Here is a 19782-nt window from a genome sequence, read left to right as displayed (position 1 = left end):
TAGTGTCTGATAAAGAGACTATTCTACCACAGAGCAAGCCAAGTCCTTCTATTCTTCTTCCCCTCAGACTTGACATTTCCATCCTTGAAAAATCAGTGGTTGTAGAAATATTTTTAACTGCAGTAACAAGGGTTTCCTCCCTGTGTGAGCAAGCAAACTGGTAAGCCCTTTCCAGTTATGAAGAGAAGAATTGTGCTAAGATAACAAAAAGTTTAGTAGTGAACCTATTTTATTTCCAATCCATCAATCATAAATATATATTGAGTGTTTACCATGTATGCAACAATGATAGTGGTATGAAAAAGCTGAAGATATATTGGACCCATTTATTCAGCAAATTTATCAAGCAACTACTGTGTTAAGCACATGGAGAGACAAACATTCCTGACATCCTAATCCATGATTAATTTAACAGATACTTATCTATTATGTGCCACACACTCTTCTAGGTACTTGAGAGATATCAGTGAACAAAGAAGAAAATAATCTGTTCCCTTATGGACTGGAGGAGACAGACATTCAACAAAAATGTTTTTGATTACAATTGTGTATGCTTAGGGAAGTGACTTTCATCGGGTATCTGCTTAGGGAAGTGACCTTCATCGGGTATCTACTATAAGCTAAGAACCAGGGAACAGTGGTGAGTAAGAGCTGTGTGATCCTTGATTTTAAGGTGCTCACTCTCCAGCTTCCAGAGGGTTTATGTTTAATAGGGAAGAGAAGGGGAACACAAACAATTAGAAACTAGTACAAGACTATATAAAATTCCAAAATATATGCTATACACCAGTGGTCCCCAACCCTCAGGCCATGGACTGGTACCAGTCCGTGGGCCATTTGGTACTAGTCACAGAGAAAGAATAAATAACTTACATTATTTCCGTTTTATTTATATTTAAGTCTGAATGATGTTTTATTTTCAAATAATGACCAGATTCCCTCTGTTACATCCGTCTAAGACTCACTCTTGACGCTTGTCTCGGTCACGTGATACATTTATCCATCCCACCCTAAAGGCCAGTCCGTAACAATATTTTCTGACATTAAACTGGTCAGTGGCCCAAAAAAGGTTGGGGACCACTGGTATACACTATGGGAAATCTATGAAAACTTTGTGGGAAGAGGTGATTCTTGGTCTATTCTCCAGAAAAGAAAATGACATAGACAAGAGCTCACTGTTAGGTCAGAGGGGTTTGGGCTAACTGGTTAGAAGAGTCAAGGGAGTAGTAAGAAACAAATATTGAATAAATAGGATAGGGCCAGATTGTGGGGTACTTGAAATAAAAGTAAGCATTCACTCTAAACACATGTATTAGAAAACAGTGATTTTGTTAAATGTGTGTGTGTGTGTGTGAGTTTATGAGAGAGAGAGAGAGGTTGAAAGAGAGATATTGAGAGAGAGAGAAAGAATAATTTACCAGCATTGTTTTCTTTCTAAAACAAACAAGCAAACAAAACCCTTCACTGACTCCCTCTTGTCAAAGAGTACAGTTCAAACTCTTAGCAGAGCATACCAAATCTTTCACAAGCAAACCCCACCTATGTCCTCAACCTAGTTTTAAACATTTACTCCATGACCTTTCATTCTGGACACACTGAATTTTCTGCTATTCCTTTCACACCTTAGTGCCTTTGCACAGACATATTTACTCTACCTTGTATTTCTTTCTCTCTTTTCCTGGTCTGTGGAAACCATATCCATCTTTACTGCTTAGAAGTTGTGCTCAGCTCAGCTCCACCAGAACTGGTTTGCTTCACCTTCCTTTTCTATCACATCTCTTTGTACATGTCTCAATTATAAGATTTATTACATTTATTGTTCACTTATGACAATCTCTGATCCCTACTATACTAGTCTGTTCATCTCACACTCTACTGGGTCTCCTACTAGACTATGAGTGCCTAGTCTTCTTCATTTCCCCAGCACCAAACACAGAGCCGAGCACAGGCTATGATGAGAATGCTGCATAAGGACTCACATCCCACTTAGAGCTGGAAAGAGCAGGACAGAAGGGTGGCAGAGAGAGGCTAAAAAAGAAAGTGGAGGAGAATATGGAAATCATAGAGAGAATAAAGTAAGGAGATAAATGAGAGAAGAGGGTCAGCATTACGTGAAGCATTTTATATATATATATATATATATATATATATATATATATATATATATATATATATATATATAAAGAGCTTACTCAAAATAGGTAAAATTAATTTAAAAAATTTCCTCAGCACCTACTATGTGTGGCTAACACTATGTTAGACAGTGTAAAGATATAAAGTTAATTAAAATACTTGTCTATATGACTTGTTTGGGAAGATAAGAATTTATTCAAGTTCTTAAAGTCCAGAATCATTTTTAACTTCAAGACTTTTAATATAAAGCCCCTCAGCAGTCAATAACATTGTTTTAAGAAATATTAGATTTAGCAACTGAATTGCCTAGCTGAAATCCTGGCAAAGCTTAACAAGACTTTAAGCAAGTCTCTTAAAAATAGATTAAGGTAAATTGACATGGAATTGTGAATTTTAATACCATTCAAGAGTATTTCTCATTTTTAGGTGTCCCAAATTGTATACAGGTATAATAAAATTTTTTGAAGAAGGCAAGAGCAGGGATGAAAAGGAAGGGAAGGATTCAAAGAGAATCTGAAAGGAGTTGATGGAAAAAAGTGAATAAAAAATAGACACAAGAGAATATCATAGAAGGAATAATGAGAATATATAAGAAGCAATAGAAATAAAAAGATTCTTATTCAGGAAACTAATTATAGAAACTGTACATATGAAGTATTTATTTAAATAATGATGTTTGAATGATGTTTATCTGATAGTAGTATTGTAAAATGAGGTTTTAGTAAATAGGAGTTACTTTAAAATTTTACATTAGGCACTTAGCCAAAGATAATTGAAGAGATTCTAGAAAAGGTATTAGAAAATCAAAATGGTACAATTCACTATGTAGATAAGAAATAAGATATATTCTCAGTGAAATGGTTGATGTCTTTGTCTTTTTATCTGTTCCTATGACAGAGTATAGTAATGCCCAGGACATTATACAGTAGTTCAGCTTAAATTTTCTATTTGTGACACTGTGATACTTGGATGACTTAAGATTTAGTTTTTTTTAAATTTAATTTAATTAATCATATTTTGAGTCACTACTGAGTGATTAGCCTCACAGACGAGCTGTGACCAGTGAGCTCAACAGATATTAGCTGAGTATCAAATGAGCTCATCAATTGAGCATTGTGTCCTAGGGTGTTGGGGAGAGTATAAAAGGGGGCACATGAGCCTGCCACACTGGCTCTTCAGGTAGTTTCTGAACATGTAGACAGCAGTATATAAGATAGGTAAGTAGAGAAGAAAGTACAAGGTACCATAGTAACTAAGGGTCTGAGTTAATGTGAGTGGTCGGACTATGAGTACTGATGTTAGAGGAAGGTACATGTGTGTGGGGGGGTGAGGGGTTGGGGGAGGTGGAGGGGTAGTGAGAGATGGGAGATGAGGGAAGGTGGAGGTGGGGGTGAGGAGAGGTGGGAAGTTGTAGGAGGTGGGATGTTGGGGAACTGAGAGGTTGTATTGGGGTGTGGAAGAAGGACATTCTCTTTGAGTTACAGTTGAGGTGAACCTTAAGTACTTACAAGTAGGGGGCAGAAATTTTGAGTGAGGTTGAAGGGTGGGAAGGCATTAGGAAACATCTTTTTATTGGGGAGATAATTATACTGTGTCTATCGTGGAACAGAACTTTAACTTTGGAAAAGCAGTAAGAAACAAGTTGATATCATATTTCCTGGGGGAAGCATAGGTTATGCCAAAGAAAAACATGTAAACCCAGTCTCCAAGGTTACAGAAAGTTAATAAAAAAGGGACAAGGATCCTGATAAATATTGAATTTAGCCTGACTGGGTGGTGGCACAGTGGATGGAGTTTCGGACTGGGACCTGGAGGACCCAGGTTTGAGACCCTGAGGCCACCAGCTTGAGCCCAAGGTCGCTGGCTCGAGCAAGGGGTCACTCAGTCTGCTGTAGCCCCCCCCCCAATCCCAGTCAGGGCATATATGGGAAGGCAAAAGATGAGCTAAGGAGCCGCAACGCAGAGTTGATGCTTCTCATCTCTCTCTCTCTCTTCCTGTCTCTCTCTCTGTCTCTCTCTGAGTCTCTGTCTCTGTCACCAAAAAAGTAAATAGATAAAAGAAATTGAAAGTAAAACAAGCAGCAACAATAGTTAAATATTTTTTCTTCTTCTGTATTTTCAGTATCAAGCATGTGTTTTTTTAATCAGAAAGAGGGATAATAAGAGACTGAACCAGGAAAAGTGCTGAACCCTTTTACACCACTCTGGGATAGGCAGGGTAACTTTTTACATGTTTGGGCTAGTGGAGTGAAGGCAAAAGTAAAATTGAACAAATAACTCCAAATACAAGGCAAAACTAAGGAAATGGTTGATGTTCTTATACTTTAGGGGCTCCAAAGAGCCCTTTTTTGTGGCTAAATGAGTACAGCAGCTTTGGTGAGTTTATTCCCAGCCAAGGCAGCTTTTTGTACAATGGCAGCCATGTCTCCTCACAGGGTGGGCCCCGTTTCTGATTAGGGAAACAGAAGTTGGCAGGGCTTAGTCCTAGCCAAGTTACTTAAATTGGTCTCTCTGAACCTCTTTTCTCACCTGTTAACTGCTACCAATAGTAGTCTTGATATCACAATAACCATCATCACAACAATGGGTTTTGTGATGTATGCATGAGGTGACACATATTGAGTGCTTAGCAACTGTGATTGGTACATAGTCAATGCTGGATATTACAGTCATCATTAATACTTTAAAGAATAAATTTATCTTCTGACCTAGAGAATTACTTCTTATATTGCCTTAGACATGATCAGATGTCCCTTTAGTTTGAGTTTAGGCCCAAACCAGGTCTAAATTTGAACTAAATTGAACTTCTAGGTTTGGTGGCAGGGTGAGAACGGTGGGGAGGAGAGTGTAGCAGGGAGGGAGGCAGGGGTGCAAGGTGTTGTGACCATAGGAATATTAAATTCTGTGTAAGCCTCTGGTTTAATTTGGCACCAACTGCTACTCAAACAAAGCAGCGTTGAGTGGCAGAGGAAGGGAGAGGAGGAAAATCAACACATTTTTGGAAATGAGATGTGGCTTTTGCTTTGACTATTTTGTTTTTCCTTCAGCCACAGAAGTATTTCTTTGCTCTGGGGCTCACAACAAAAATCCCTTCCACGATTTTTAAAATATTTTTTTAAGATGACAAGAGTTAACAAGACTTCCCTTGATACTTGTTTAACAGAACTTCTCAGAGAGTGCTCTGTAGCCTCAGAAGTAAAGCTTTGCATGTACTTCGAGTTTCCCTCAAGACTCATTTTCTGTAGCTATGGCACATGTGATCCTTGAAAAGTTGATGCACACTGTATTTCCTGGTGGCCTTGCCTCATTGCTAATAGGAATATAGATGTATCGTTTACACATTCTCTCCATATATTTATGTGTTAGGCTTTTCTAATTTTAGGAAAAAATTCTAGTGTAAAGCCTGGCAGTACAGTAATTTATTCTCCAATGGTTGCTTTCTTGGACCTCAGACATCTGGCATGATGCTAAAAGGAGCTGGTCCTAGGTCAATATTCGAAGCACAGGGAAACTCTGTGTGACCAAGTCAATGGAACTTTCCTGTTTTTTGGGTTCTGTGGTATATGTTTAAAGCAAGGTTTCTGTTAAGCCTAATTTGGAGGGACCCAAAACATTGAAGACACGAACAAGGTCCGTTGATTACACACCAAAGCTTTATTGTCTAGCTTGGCCAAGCAGCAACTCTGACAGAAATCTGAAGGAGAGCGCTGGCCCTTTGTTTTACTTGGTGTAAGGCCAGGAGCCATGGCCAGGGCCACTATCAGAGCAGCCACCTGGCCCATGCAGGTTCGCATTGGATTTGGACAGTCGGTAAAGAAACAACGGAGCCAAAAACTGATAGGCCATTTTCTTTAATTCTAGCTTGCACCTGGCGGGCAAGTAAAAACACACACTGGGCTCCAAACCCACTCACATTCAGTGCTCACAAAGCCACTGACTTATCCGAGTTTCCTAGAATCAAAGGTTTCTAGCTTACCAGCCTTATTCTCCTCAGTTCCCCATCTCCTTCCTTATCCCAGATACAAACACTACACAAACTGGCATCTCACTCAGTACTCCGCCATCTTGGCAGCTTCTCCTAGCCACATGGCCTCTTTCTGCTCTCTGCTCTGCTCCCTCTGCTCTCTCATGCTAATCATCCCAGGAACCAAGAGAGCAAACTCCCGTTCTGCCCCCACTTTATATTGTAGCTTCACAACCTCTAATCCAATATACAAAATAGGGAAGTCTCTAATACAAAGTCACTTCTCTGAGGCATGATTGGATTGTACCACTCCACATCAAAAAGGGTGGAAAGGCTTAATCCCAAAACCAAGCCCCAGGCTACAAGGATTCTGCCTGCCTTTAGCCCACCCTAACACACATTAATATCACCTGGGCGACGGCCTCCTCGTGGGCAGCGCCGTCTTTAACAAAGTGAGCATAATATATTTTATCTGCCCAACACTTGGTTTTTATAGTTTTGTAAGTGGGAAGTACAGACGCAAAAATTGCAATTAGGAGCCCTTTACCACTATTGGTTATAGTCATATGTCCTTTAACATGATAGGACCATGTTCAATTTGCAAGCCATACATCCTTTTGGAGAAAACAAAATTTACAAGTCAACACAATGGTAGAAAGATGTCTTTTACATATTAAAAGGCATTCCTATATTATCTAGTGTTCATCTGCTAGCTCTCTGTCCAGAGTCACACGTGTTAACTACACGCATTTACATAGAAGAGGTAGTTTCCGTGGGGACAAATGCCCGCAAATGGCTCATAGTTATAAGAAAAGGTTCATTTTTGGCTTTTCTCTCCCTGCACCTGGCTGGCCATTCACCCTTTTCCCCACAGGTGTGGTGGAATGTCAGGAATCCATGTTTTCCTCCCCTTTGCATTTACAATACAATGCCAAGGGCCATCCTGGTTATGCCAATCACACAGTACAGAGACTATTCTCAAAATTTCTCTGCACACCTTAACCCAAATCAACAAAATGTTCCTCAAGCCTCCCAAAATATTAATATTAATTCTGTAGCCTTTGGTACTTTACAATACCTGCGGGTGAAGTGGCTCAGTGGCTGCTCAGTTTCAAGCAGAAAAGTTTGAGCATTCACCTCTCCTTCACTAATGCCATAGAAATACTACTGAACGTCCATTTGTGATGTTAAGCTTGTTTCAATTATAAAGTAAAGGGTTGGGTAGGCAACTAATGTGGTCTTCTAATTCCGTCCCTCTACAAACACGCACTCTCCCCACCGCATAAAACAATGTTCAAAAATTGAAAAGCACAAAACAAGTGAGAAAAAAATCAGCCTAATCCCTCCACTCCAGTAAATTGCTCTTTCCCCTTTCAGTTTTTGTTTCAAAACGTGACTGTAGGTATCACGTTGCAGCCCACTTTGTTTCCCTTTGGAACTATATTTATTGTGGGTAATTTTGCCATGTAATAAAATGTTTTTAGGTTACTTTTAACCTTTTTATTCCTTTTCTTCCTTCTAGGGCACTAGGGGCCAATGAGGCCGAACCTCAGAGTGGTGGCGCTTTTGAAGATAGAAACAATATGAAGCCACAAGGGCAGAGGAGAGGCGGTGTGTGTGTGTGTGGGGGGGAGATTTTTAGTGCAATAAGGAAGCAATGTCCATAGAAAGATCTAAGAAATGCCCGTCACTAGGACCTTTGTATACAGTTTTCAGTAGCCTTCGGCAGGGGGCGCTCCGAAATTGTCGTCCCTTTCCGGACAGCCTCGCGGACTTCGCCCTCTAGAAAATCGAACGGTGTTTCCGGCTCTTCTTGATTGTGGACGCTCGGAAGTTTTCGGCAGTTTCCGTGGAGACTCGGGGATTCTGTTTCTCGTCTGCGCTCCGATCGTTTTGTGCGGCGAGGCAGGGTCCTGGGCTAGTCATGGCGTCCCCATCTCGGAGACTACAGACTAAACCAGTCATTACTTGTTTCAAGAGCTTGCTCCTTATCTACACTTTCATCTTCTGGGTGAGAGACGATGGCGCCCGGGGACGGGGTGTGTGTGTGGGGGATTCTAGGCTTGGGCTGGGGGTGTGACCCTTAGCGGAGGGAGTTCGGATCAGGGGCTCGATGGAAGGCACCGAGTGCAGAGGTTCGGACGGAGTTTAACCATTGAGACTTGGGCCCTGGCGACGAGTAGCTATGGATGGAGCTCGGGAATCTCGCCTGCGCGGGGCTCAGTGGGTCAGATGTCCGAGGCCGGTATGCTTAACTGGGACCCAGACACGAGGAACATTCAAATTCAATGCAAGGCCGGGGTTGGGGGGTTGGGGGTGGGGACGAGGAAGGGAGTGACCCCCCCCCGCCTCCGGAGTACGCTGAGGGTGTCCTCTGACCGTTGGAGAGGCTTGCTTGCATAAATCTCTTTTCTTTTCACTGCTTCCTAAGAGGTGAGTATTTTACAGGTAAGTATGGTAATGACTCCCCTCCCGCCAATCTATCCTCCGGCTTCCTTTTTGTGCACCGTCCCTTTGTGTTCCTGTGTGAACTTGGGGAAAGGGAGAAGTTTCTGGATTTCATAAAAACACGTATTTCCCCCCTCCCGTAAGGCTTTCCTAAGGCGGGAGTAAAACAGTTGAGAGAGTTTTGATCCCTAGGGCAAATATGCCGTGGGCTTGTGTTTACAAACAAACATGAAGCCTTCTGCAGCTGACCCCCCTGGCTTGACCCTGGCTACCTGGGCTATCTAAATGTTCCAGCTGTGGGTTTATCAAGTCCTGTCCTGTGTGCAGCTACCCTTCCTACTGTCCTCAATGCCACCCTTGTCTGCCATTTCCGAGCCACAGCTCTGTGGCCACAGACTGCTAAATCAATTGTCACACCTATTGTTTCTTAAATACCTAGTGGTTTGTGGTTTGAATATACAGTATAGCTTTGAGTGTGCAATGTGTAACTTGCTTTTTTCTGATTTCCCACATAGATCACTGGCCTTATCCTTCTTGCTGTTGGCATTTGGGGCAGGGTGAGCCTGGAGAATTATTTTTCTCTTTTAAATGAGAGAGCCACCAACGTTCCCTTTGTGCTCGTTGGCACAGGCACTATCATCATTCTTCTGGGCACCTTTGGCTGCTTTGCTACTTGCCGGGCCTCAGCATGGATGCTCAAATTGGTGAGTCCTTCCTCTCCTTAGAATTGATTCTTGGTTTCTGAAAAGATTTACACCTATCTTGTAGGCTTTGTTTCTTGGAACTGGCCATGACTTTTTTTTTTTATTATATGTAAAATTTATTTTATTTATTTATTTTTTATAATTTTATTTTTTTAATGGTACGACATCAATATATCAGGATACATATATTTAAAGATAACATCCAGGTTATCTTGTCGTTCAATTATGTTGCACACCCATCACCCAAAGTCAGATTGTCCTCTGTCACCTTCTATCTAGTTTTCTTTGTGCCCCCCCCCCCGTAACCACCACACTCTTATCAATGTCTCTTAGTCTCACTTTTATGTCCCACCTACGTATGGAATAATGCAGTTCCTGGTTTTTTCTGATTTACTTATTTCACTTCGTATAATGTTATCAAGATCCCACCATTTTGCTGTAAATGATCCAATGTCATCATTTCTTATGGCTGAGTAGTATTCCATAGTGTATATGTGCCACATCTTCTTTATCCAGTCATCTATTGATGGGCTTTTTGGTTGTTTCCATACCCTGGCCACTGTGAACAATGCTGCAATGAACATGGGGCTGCATGTGTGGCCATGACTTTTTAAGATTTTTCTTGTTCTTTATCAAAACGTACCAAGTAGTTCAGCTGCCAGTAACCACTTTTTTTTTGGATTAATTTTAATGGGGTGACATTGATAGATCAGGGTACATATGATCAGAGAAAACAACTCTAGGTTATTTTGCCATTTGCTTATGCTGCATTCCCATCACCCAAAGTCCAATTGTCTTTCGTCAGCTTCTAACTGGTTTTCTTTGTGCCCCTCCCCTCCCCCTCCCCACTCCTTCTCCTCCCCCCCCCACCCCGTAACCCCCACACTCTTGTCCATGTCTCTGAGTCTCATTTTTATGTCCCACCCATGTATGGAATCATATAGTTCTTAGTTTTTTCTGATTTACTTATTTCACTCCGTATAATGTTATCAAGGTCCAGCCATGTTATTGTAAATGATCCGATGTCATCATTTCTTATGGCTGAGTAGTATTCCATAGTGTATATGTGCCAAAGCTTTTTAATCCACTCGTCCTCTGACGGACACTTGGGCTGTTTCCAGATCTTTGTGTAACCACTTTTGATGTGCTTTCCCTGTCCTTTTTTAAAAAACAAACAAACAAACAAAAAATGCTGATTGAACAGATCATTTTTCCCCCCTTTGACTCCCTTTGCTGACTTGAACTTTCTTTTTATCCTACAGTATGCAATGTTTCTAACTCTCATTTTTTTGGTTGAACTGGTTGCTGCCATTGTAGGATTTGTTTTCAGACACGAGGTAAGCCTGAGTTTGGGATATAAAAGTGGATTAATTTAAGTCACAGAATTAAAGACAACTTTTACTAGTTAAAACTCACTTATAGCTGTATTTAAAGCTTCACTTTGCAACCTGTAGCTGACAATAATGGCTTTCCTGTAAAATATTCTAGCCTGCTTTTAATATTAAAGAACATTTAGAAACTTGTGGAGACTAACAATCACCAGAACAAAATTAAAGTTACCCGTAATTTCTAGTAATTTCTCTATCTATATGTACCTAGTAAAGTAGAGATGGTAATTTATAACTTTGATAGGAAACTATTTAAAGCACAAAACTGATACCTTCTCCACTTAAGCCACACAGTTAGAAAAGGTTGGATATACTTAATGTAATTCATGAGAACCTTAATATTGAATTAGAAATCAGGGTTCCAGTCCATTCAGCCTGGTGTTGGGAAGTGATTCACTGAGAGGTGAAGGCTCATCAATGAGTGTATTACAAAGTGGTTAGTGCAGTCTTCCTAAGAAAGGTCTGGTAGCTTAGAAATTCCACAGGCATCAAATTTGTACTGTTTATAGTGGATAAAAATTGGGGTGGAAGAGGATATAGCAGTACGGAGCTGCCACTCGGATAAATACCTGCTTCTGTGGCACTTTGAACTCGTATTGTGATGTTTTGCTTAGTAGTTCCCTCAGCCAAACCATATTGCTTGGGGCACGGGATCAGACCATTGATTTTAATTACCATGCATTTTGCTGCTGTCAAAGATATGACCATTGGTCAGATATGGGAATTTCGAAAGAACTTTCTAGAATCTTTGTTAACTGGCCTTGTGTTTCTTTGCTGTAGATTAAGAACAGCTTTAAGAATAATTATGAGAATGCCTTAAAGGAGTATAACACTACGGGAGATTATAGAAGTGATGCCATAGATAAGATTCAAAATACGGTAAGTGGTGAAAATCCCACGGTGGCTTCTCAAGACAGGAACACATGCTCTGTCCCCTCAGAGAAGAGGATCAGGCCCTGGCTTTGTCCACTTGTCCCATACTCTCAGTATAATTTTAGGGTGGGAGAGAATGGACCTACGGCCCTGTAAAGGAGAGTGTGATGATACTAAAGGACATACCTCTGTTTTCTCCAAATCACTCTTCTCACACGTGCAACTCTTCACACTGATGTTGTGGACCGACAGTGTTGGCACCAACGATGCCAGGAAAGTAACACCGGTAGAAAAATGTTAGAAACATTTCGTGTTTGAAACAAGTGCTCCCCTTTGGAATTACAATGCTAACTGAGGACAGCCACACAAAAATATTATGAAGTATAATAAATGTTGCTTTGAACACTACTTGTAATCTAAGATGACAGGTTAAATGTTTGACTGCAAAGTGGGCATGTGAAATATCAATGTTTTTCTTATGATTTTTCAGTTGCACTGTTGCGGTGTCACCAACTTTAGAGATTGGCAGGATTCTAATTATTACATAGAACAAGGATTTCCCAAAAGCTGTTGTAAACTTGAAGATTGTTCTCCTCAGAGAGATGCCGATAAAGTAAACAATGAAGTAAGGAGCCTTTAAAAAAAATTTTTAAGGACATTAACTGAATATAGGATGATGCATTTTTAAAATTTTTACTCACAGTACACATAATATGAAATGGGGCAGGTATTATTCTCGATAAACAAATGAGGAAATGGAAACTCAGAAAAAGTGAGACTTGAGTTCATACAGCTAGCAAGAAACACTTTTTCAATGTGTAATCCAAACGGTGGAACTAGTGCTCCTCAAATTTCTGTTAAAATCACTATGCTTGAAAGGAGCCCTGGCCAAATAGCTCAGTAGTTTAGGACATTGTCTTCATATGCCAGGGTTGTGGATTTGATCCCTGGTCAGGGCACATAACAAGAGTCAACCAAAGAATGCATGGAGAAGTGGAACAACAAATCAGATTTTCTCTCTCCTCCCCCCTCTCGACCTCTCAGTCTCTCTCCCTCTTCCCCTCTCCTCCTCTCTTTTCCTCCTCTCCCTCTTCCCCTCTCCCTCTCCATCATTCCCTTTCTCCCTTTCTCCCTTTCTCCCTCTCCCCCTCTCCTTCTCTCCCTCTCTCCCTTTCTTCCTCTCTCCCCCTCTCCTTCTCTACCCCTCTCTTCTCCCTCTCCCCCTCTCCCTCTCTTCCCCTCTCCCCTCTCCCTTTCTCCCTCTCTCCCCCTCCTTCTATCTCTGTCTACCCCTCTTCTTCTCTCCCCCTCTCCCTTTCTCCCTCTCTTTCTCCCCCCTCTCTCCCTCTCTCCTTCTCTCCCTTCTCTTCTCCTTCTCTTCCCCTCTCGTCCTCTTCCCCTCTCCTCCTCTCCTTCTCTTCTTCTCTCCCCCTCTCCTTCTCTTCCTCTCTCCCTTTCTTTCTCCCCCTCTCCTTCTCTCCCTCTCTCTCCCCTCCTCCTCTCCTCCCCCTCCTCCTCACCCCTCCTCCTCCCTTCCTCCTCTCCCCCTATCCCCCTCTCTTATCCCCATCTACCTCTTTCCCCCTCTTTGTCCCCCTCTCCCCTTCTTCTCTCCCTCCCCCTCTCCCCATCTTCCCCACCCCTCCCCTACTCCCTCTCTCCCTATATTCCCCTCTCTTCCCCTCTCTTCTTCTCCCTATCCACCCTCCCTCTATCCCCCTCTCCCTCTCTCCTCTCCCTCTCTCCTTCTCCTCCTCCTCCTCTCCTTCTCTCCCTCCTCCTCTCCCCTCCTCCTCCTCTCCCTTTCCCCCTCTCCTGCTATCCCCCTCTTCCCTTATCCCCCTCTACCTCTCTCCCTCTCTCAATCCCCCTCTCCCTCTCTCCCCCTCTCTCCTCTCCCCCTCTTTGTCCTTCTTTCCCCCTTGTTCTCTCCCTCCCCCTCTCCTCCACCCCCTCTCCCCTACTGCCCCTCTCTCTCTCCCCCTCTCCTTCTCTCCCTCTCTCCACTTCTTTCTTTCTCCCTCTCTCCCCCTCTTCTCCCCTCACCTGCTCCTCTCCTTCTTCTCTTCCTCCCCCTCTCTCCTTCTCTCCCACCTCCTCTCCTCCTCTCCCTCTCTCCCTCTCTTCCCCTCTCCTCCTCTCCTTCTCCCCCTCCTCCTCTCCTCTTCCCCCTCTCTCCCTATTTCCCTCTCCCCTTATCCCCATCTACCTCTCTCCCTCTCTCAATCCCCCTCTCCATCTCTTCCTTTCTCCCTCTCCCCTTCTCTCCCTTTTCCCCTTTCTCCCCCTCTCCTTCTCTCCCTCTCTCCCGGTCCTCCCCTCTCTTCTCCTTTCCTCCTCTCCTCCCCCTCCTCCTCTCCCCTCCTCCTCTCCCTTCCTTCTCTCTCCCTATTTCCCTCTCTCAATCCCCCTCTCCCTCTCTCCCCCTCTCAATCCCCCTCTCCCTCTCTCCCCCTCTTTCCCCTCCTCTCCCCTTTCTTCTCTCCCTCCCCCTCTCCCCATCTCCCCCACCCCTCCCCCTACTCCCTCTCTTTCTCTCTCCCCCTCTCCCTCTCTCCCTCTCTCCCTCTCTCCCTCTCTCCCTCTCTCCTCCTCTCTCCCTCCTCTCCCTCCCCCTCTAGTCCTCTCCCCCTCCTCCTCCTCTCCTCCTCCTCTCTCCCTTCCTTCTCTCCCTTTTCCCTCTCTTCCTCTCTCTCTTCCCCCTCTCCCTTCCTCCTCTCTCTCTCTCTCTCAAATCAATAAATGAAAATTTAAAAAATTCTAAAAAGCACTGTGCTGGAAAGGAGACAGGATTTGTTACATGAGAGTACATTTTAATGCAGTGGAAGAGGCTAGGATAGTCAAAGCTCGCTGCAGAGCTGTATGATCAAACTATGATTGCCTGTGCTGTACTTAACGTAGTTCTCTTTCGTCAGGGTTGTTTTATAAAGGTGATATCCACTGTGGAATCAGAAATGGAAGTTGTTGCTGGAATTTGCTTTGGAGTGGCTTGCTTTCAGGTAGGTCCTTGTGCTTAGGAAATGTTTCATCAGCGTTGTAGGTGTCGGCTAGAAGATGTCCACTTTGCAAGCTTCAAGTTTCTGCCTCAGGAGCTTGGATAGTACAGGTGTTTTCAGAGAAGTTACATTTTTTCCAGACTCTCAGTTGCACATCCCAGCATACAAATCCTTTGATTTTGTACATGAAACATGTAGTAAATGATTTATGATTGGGTCTTTATTTAGCTTCCTTGGGAGGGTATAGTTTGCTTTTTTCATTCCAGTTTTTTGATGTCTTGGAGCTTGTATTTCCCCACCGTTTTTCACAATTACAGAGTTTTCTAAGTTTTTATTTCCATTTTCCATTTTACCTGTTTTTTTTTTGTTTTTTTTTACCACGGCCAATCACGCCTTGAAACTGTTGAAAAATTGACTTCTAGCAGTATGCATCTTTTGAAAACAGTTAACTGGAGAAAGACCTGCTGCTCTGTTAGTTGTAGGAACTTTCCAGCATCATAGTTCATTAAACAAAACAGATAGATGGTAACCTTCTCTAGTCTACAGTCACTCAAGAGTTTAAAACGTTATTCTTTATTTTTTCCTGGGAGGAAACTGCTTGGTGAGTTGGATATAAGACCCAGCCTGTTACAATTTAGATCAGGGGTCCCCAAACTACGGCCCGCGGGCCACATGCGGCCCCCTGAGGCCATTTATCCGGCCCCTGCCGCACTTCTGGAAGGGCACCTCTTTCATTGGTGGTCAGTGAGAGGAGCATAGTTCCCATTGAAATATTGGTCATTTTGTTGATTTAAATTTACTTGTTCTTTATTTTAAATATTGTATTTGTTCCCGTTTTGTTTTTTTACTTTAAAATAAGATATGTGCAGTGTGCATAGGAATTTGTTCATAGTTTTTTTTATAGTCCGGCCCTCCAACGGTCTGAGGGACAGTGAACTGGCCCCCTGTGTAAAAAGTTTGGGGACCCCTGATTTAGATCATACATCCCCCCATTCAATATATGCCTATTATTTTGGGTAGATGCTATGATATGGATCAAATTGTATTTCTTGAGTTTTCCTATGTCTCACTGTAGCATAAAAAGTCTGTGTTGTGGCTCTAGACAGTTTTTATAGGGGGTGGAGTTTTTCCTATTAAACATTGTAGAGAGAAGACAGAAGCATTTTGACCTATGTAATTAATGAACTCTAATCTTAATATATATCTAACGTAGAAGGCCTAGCTATGTCTGAATCGGCACTAATAAAATAGCCACTTACCAACTTTGAAAGGTTCTAATAAATGAAATTTAAGATTTGTTTCCTCAGCTACTCTAGCCTTATTTGAAGTTTGGAAAAGCCACAAATGGTTAGTGATGATGGTATTGAACAGGACAGGTATTAATGTACATTATCAGCATTGCAACGTTGTTCCAAACCCTCCCAAGAAAATTTCTGTCCTCACAGATGGGTTACTTGTTGAGATACTTACTTATTCCAAGCCATACCCTTTTTGTTCTGATAACTGAGGGGAAGAATAAGAAAAGTTTCCCCAAAATTATGACATTTAGAATTTTCCTTGAGTGATTTTGTTAGTGACAGTTATGAAATACCCGGGCATAGTAATCGTCAAACTTCACTTCTAGTCTTTGAATGTGATCTAGGTGTTGCAGACTATCAAACATAACTGTCTAGAAAACCTTCAGGGAGGAAATCACTAGTAAATTATAAGTGAAGGAGACTATACCTAAAGCTCTTTGGTGTGTGTGTTTAATTTTCCTCATATTTTATTTCCAGCTCGTTGGTATCTTTCTTGCCTACTGCCTCTCTCGTGCTATAACAAATAACCAGTATGAGATAGTGTAACGGACATGACTGGCTTACTCCTGTCCAACTTTAAGGTATGTTCATTTTGGTCCTCAGTTCTGTCAGTCTTGGTGTTTGTTTCAGCTTGTGCATGTGACGGATGGAGTAACTTCGCCAAAAGGTCTTGTCCGGTAGGGCCTTCAGATCTTATTGGTACTGTTAGCCCCACATAAGCAGCCCAGGTCTCTAAATACAAGGCATGGTCAAAAAGGACGAAGAGCCTTGGGTTTACTTACACATGTCCAGCCTAAAGATTCTAAGTGGTCCCCTTGCTAACAATTTTTAAAAATAATTTATTCATTTTTTAGAAAGGAAATAGAGAGAGAGAGAGAGAAGTAGGGAGAGGAGCAGAAAGCATCAACTCATATGTGCCTTGACCAGGCAAGCCCAGGGTCTTGAACCAGTAACCTCAGCATTTCAGATAGATGCTTTATCCACTGTGCCAGCACGGGTCAGGCTTGCTAACAAATTTGAACCTGGAATGGATAGAAATGAGGTTCCCTGGCAAGTACACTCAGCTCTTGACCAATAGTGGCATATCTCCTAATCTTTGACCTGGTTCTTACTATCACAGTCTCCTGGTGGACTGTTGTTAAAACCATAAACTCATTTAGCCTAACCAGGAACCAGAATTTGGGGAAACGTGTGTTTCGGTAACTGCAGTATTTAAATGGAAGATTGTGAGGACTGCATTAATCCCTAGGGCACCCTTCACATTTCCATTGAGCCACTGACTAGGAACACATGAAGGTCTTCATTAGTAGAAGAGAATGTGTGCATGTGCATACAGATATTGAAATTCTTGTTACAATTACATTAAGTCTTTTTCCTTTAATTTCAGGACATTTGCATCCCCTGCTCCATGAACTACTACTACAATAGATTGCCTGGTTGGAAACTGTCAGTGTACCAGTAGACAGAAAAACTACACTAAAAGTCTGATTCAACATTTGTCAGTGTATGTAAGATCATGGAAACTTCCTTATCACTCGGAAACACTGGAAGTGCTAGTAAATTGTAAATGAAACAATGCTGTGTTCCTCTTGATTTTGTTTTTTCGCAACATAGGTCCTTTTAAAGGCACTGTGGATTTTCTATTTTGTTGTACTGTTATAAAATGGGAAATTGACCCCTTCGGACCGGCCCCTTCCTGGCCAAGGTTATGTGGTTTGATTGCATAATTAGTGTCAAAAAGTTAAAATGTTTTGATTAGCCTTTCTCTGTTCTGCTGATAGGCAGAGAGTGAAATTGTGTAATATTAATTCCAGCCAGGAATTGGGTGGCACCCATCAGAGTTGCCAGATGGCGGTAACAGCCTCTGCCCTAACGTACCAAAGACTAAAGAGCACTACCAGTGTTCTGTGACACATCAGATAGCAACACACACTTCACATTTCTTCGCCTCCAAGTTAAGGTGTTTATAGAGATGTATATATTTCCTCTATCATTTGAAAGGTTCTAACGGTGTCAGAATGAATTGTGTTTTCCTGAAAAAATGTAAAGCAACTCATCTTCATTAGCTTTAGCCAGTATTTCCTTACCCGGTTGATATGACTTAAATGTCAAAATTGTGGTCAGCTTTTCTCATCTTAGTTTTGTTTTGTGCCTTTGATTATATTGTTTTCCTCCAAAATCATCGTGTTTGTTTAAATTTCCCTTTTAGAAAACCTGCTGGATAGTTGTTTCCACTGAGAAAGCTAAGCCCCATAATTCTAATTGCAGTGCAGTTTTACATCTGAAATATAAAACTGAGCTATTGACTCTATTCTTTTAAAACAATGTCTGCACCGTTGTCTTTGTCTATGAGTATTTTTTGTTTGTTCATTTGTTGCTCAGTTTTCTGTCTAACATGTGAGTGAAATCATGTGGTTCTTGTCTTTCTGACTTATTTCACTTAGCATGATATTCTACTTGAAGCCTATGTGATATTAACCAATGTCACCCCAATAAATGTAATAATAAAACCAAACAAAAGAATTAATGTCTCTCTTTACAAAAACTTATTCCCTGTGAAAGGTTTACATTTCTTGTAATGAAATGTTAAAATCTTCACATTCTCCCAGAAATCAGACTTTTTAAGTGTGTAGTGTGCATTAAGAAGTTGGAGAAAGCCTTGGTTGGGAAGCTCCAGTGGTTAGCGCATCATCCTGGTACGCCAAGGTTTCAGGTTTAATCCCTGGTTAGGGCACAGGCAAGAATCAACCAATGAATGCACGAATAAGTGGAATAACAAATCAATGTTTCTTTCTCTCAAATTAAATAAATAAAATTAAAAAAATAAGTTGGATAGAGTGACTCAATATCTTCAGGGTAATAAGGAAATGATTAGAACTTGAGTGTAAATGGGGGAATTCTTCCCTTGGTTTGGGTTTCTTTGTATATCTATTAGAAACAACTCATCTCTGATTGCCCAATATCCACACACAGTCCTGAAATTTGATGGTAAGGGGGAAAGTCAATCATAGTTTAAAAAAATGGACAAAAATGGCCCTGGCCAGTTGGCTCAGTGGTAGAGCGTCGGCCTGGCGTGCAAGGGGTCCCGGGTTCGATTCCGGGCCAGCGCCCATCTGCTTCTCCACCCCTCCCCCTCTCCTTCCTCTCTGTCTCTTCCCCTCCTGCAGCAAGGCTCCATTGGAGCAAAGATGGCCCGGGCGCTAGAGTGGCTCTGGTAGTGGCAGAGCGACACCCCGGAGGGGTAGAGCATCGCCCCCTGGTGGGCGTGCCAGGTGGATCCCGGTAGGGCGCATGCAGGAGTCTGACTGTCTCTCCCCGTTTCCAGCTTTGGAAAAATACAAAAAAAAAAAAAAAAGGACAAAAATAACTAAGTAAAATTAGTAATAATTTTCTTTTTTATCTTTAATCATTTTTAAAATTTTTCCAATTACAGTTGACATTTAATACCATATTATTTTCACATGTACACCCCAGTGATTGGGCATATAACTTAGTAAGTGATCATCCTGATAAGTCTTGTGCACATCATCTATACTCATTAGAATATTTTGACTATTTCCCCTATGTTGTACTTTACATCAATCCCCATGACTGTTCTGTAACAACCAATTTGTACTTCTTAATCCCTTCACCTTCACCCCCCCAACCCTGTTCTCATCTTGCAACCCTCAAAATGTTCTCTGTATCTATGAGTCTGTTTCTGTCCTGCTAGTTTGTTTACTTTGCATTTTAGATTCAATTGTTGACAGACATATATTTTTTCTTCTTAAAGAAGACCCTTCAACATTTCATATAATAATACTGGTTTGACCATGATGAACTTTTTCAGCTTTTTCTTGTCTGGGAAGCTCTGTATCTGTCCTTCACTTTTAAATGATAGTTTTGCTGAATAGAGGGGTGGTCTTCGTTGTAGGCCCTTGCTTTTCATCACTTGGAATATTTCCTGCCACTCCCTTCTGGCCTGCAAAGTTTCTGTTG

General features: G+C 41.9%; 1 protein-coding gene across 1 annotated transcript; it reads left to right on the top strand.

Moving 5' to 3' along the window:
• The first annotated feature begins 7894 nt into the window (after positions 1–7894).
• On the top strand, positions 7895–18327 carry TSPAN6 (tetraspanin 6). Its single transcript, XM_066249850.1, has 8 exons — positions 7895–8108; positions 9061–9249; positions 10512–10586; positions 11418–11516; positions 12001–12135; positions 14426–14509; positions 16282–16385; positions 17192–18327. The coding sequence occupies exons 1-7, from the start codon at positions 8022–8024 to the stop codon at positions 16348–16350; spliced, it is 738 nt and encodes a 245-aa protein (XP_066105947.1). The 5' UTR covers positions 7895–8021; the 3' UTR covers positions 16351–16385; positions 17192–18327.
• The last annotated feature ends 1455 nt before the right edge of the window (positions 18328–19782 follow it).

This window comes from Saccopteryx bilineata, chromosome X, assembly GCF_036850765.1.
Source record: "Saccopteryx bilineata isolate mSacBil1 chromosome X, mSacBil1_pri_phased_curated, whole genome shotgun sequence".
NCBI lineage: Eukaryota > Metazoa > Chordata > Mammalia > Chiroptera > Emballonuridae > Saccopteryx > Saccopteryx bilineata.
Note: the sequence above shows the minus strand (reverse complement) of the source record. Positions and strands in the feature narration are given on the sequence as shown.

Coding starts and splice junctions, on each gene's coding strand:
- TSPAN6 (XM_066249850.1), top strand. CDS start 8,022: ATGGCGTCCCCATCTCGGAGACTACAGACTAAACCAGTCATTACTTGT. Junction 10,587..11,417: donor GATTTGTTTTCAGACACGAG/GTAAGCCTGAGT, acceptor TCTTTGCTGTAG/ATTAAGAACAGCTTTAAGAA. Junction 14,510..16,281: donor TTGGAGTGGCTTGCTTTCAG/GTAGGTCCTTGT, acceptor TTTTATTTCCAG/CTCGTTGGTATCTTTCTTGC.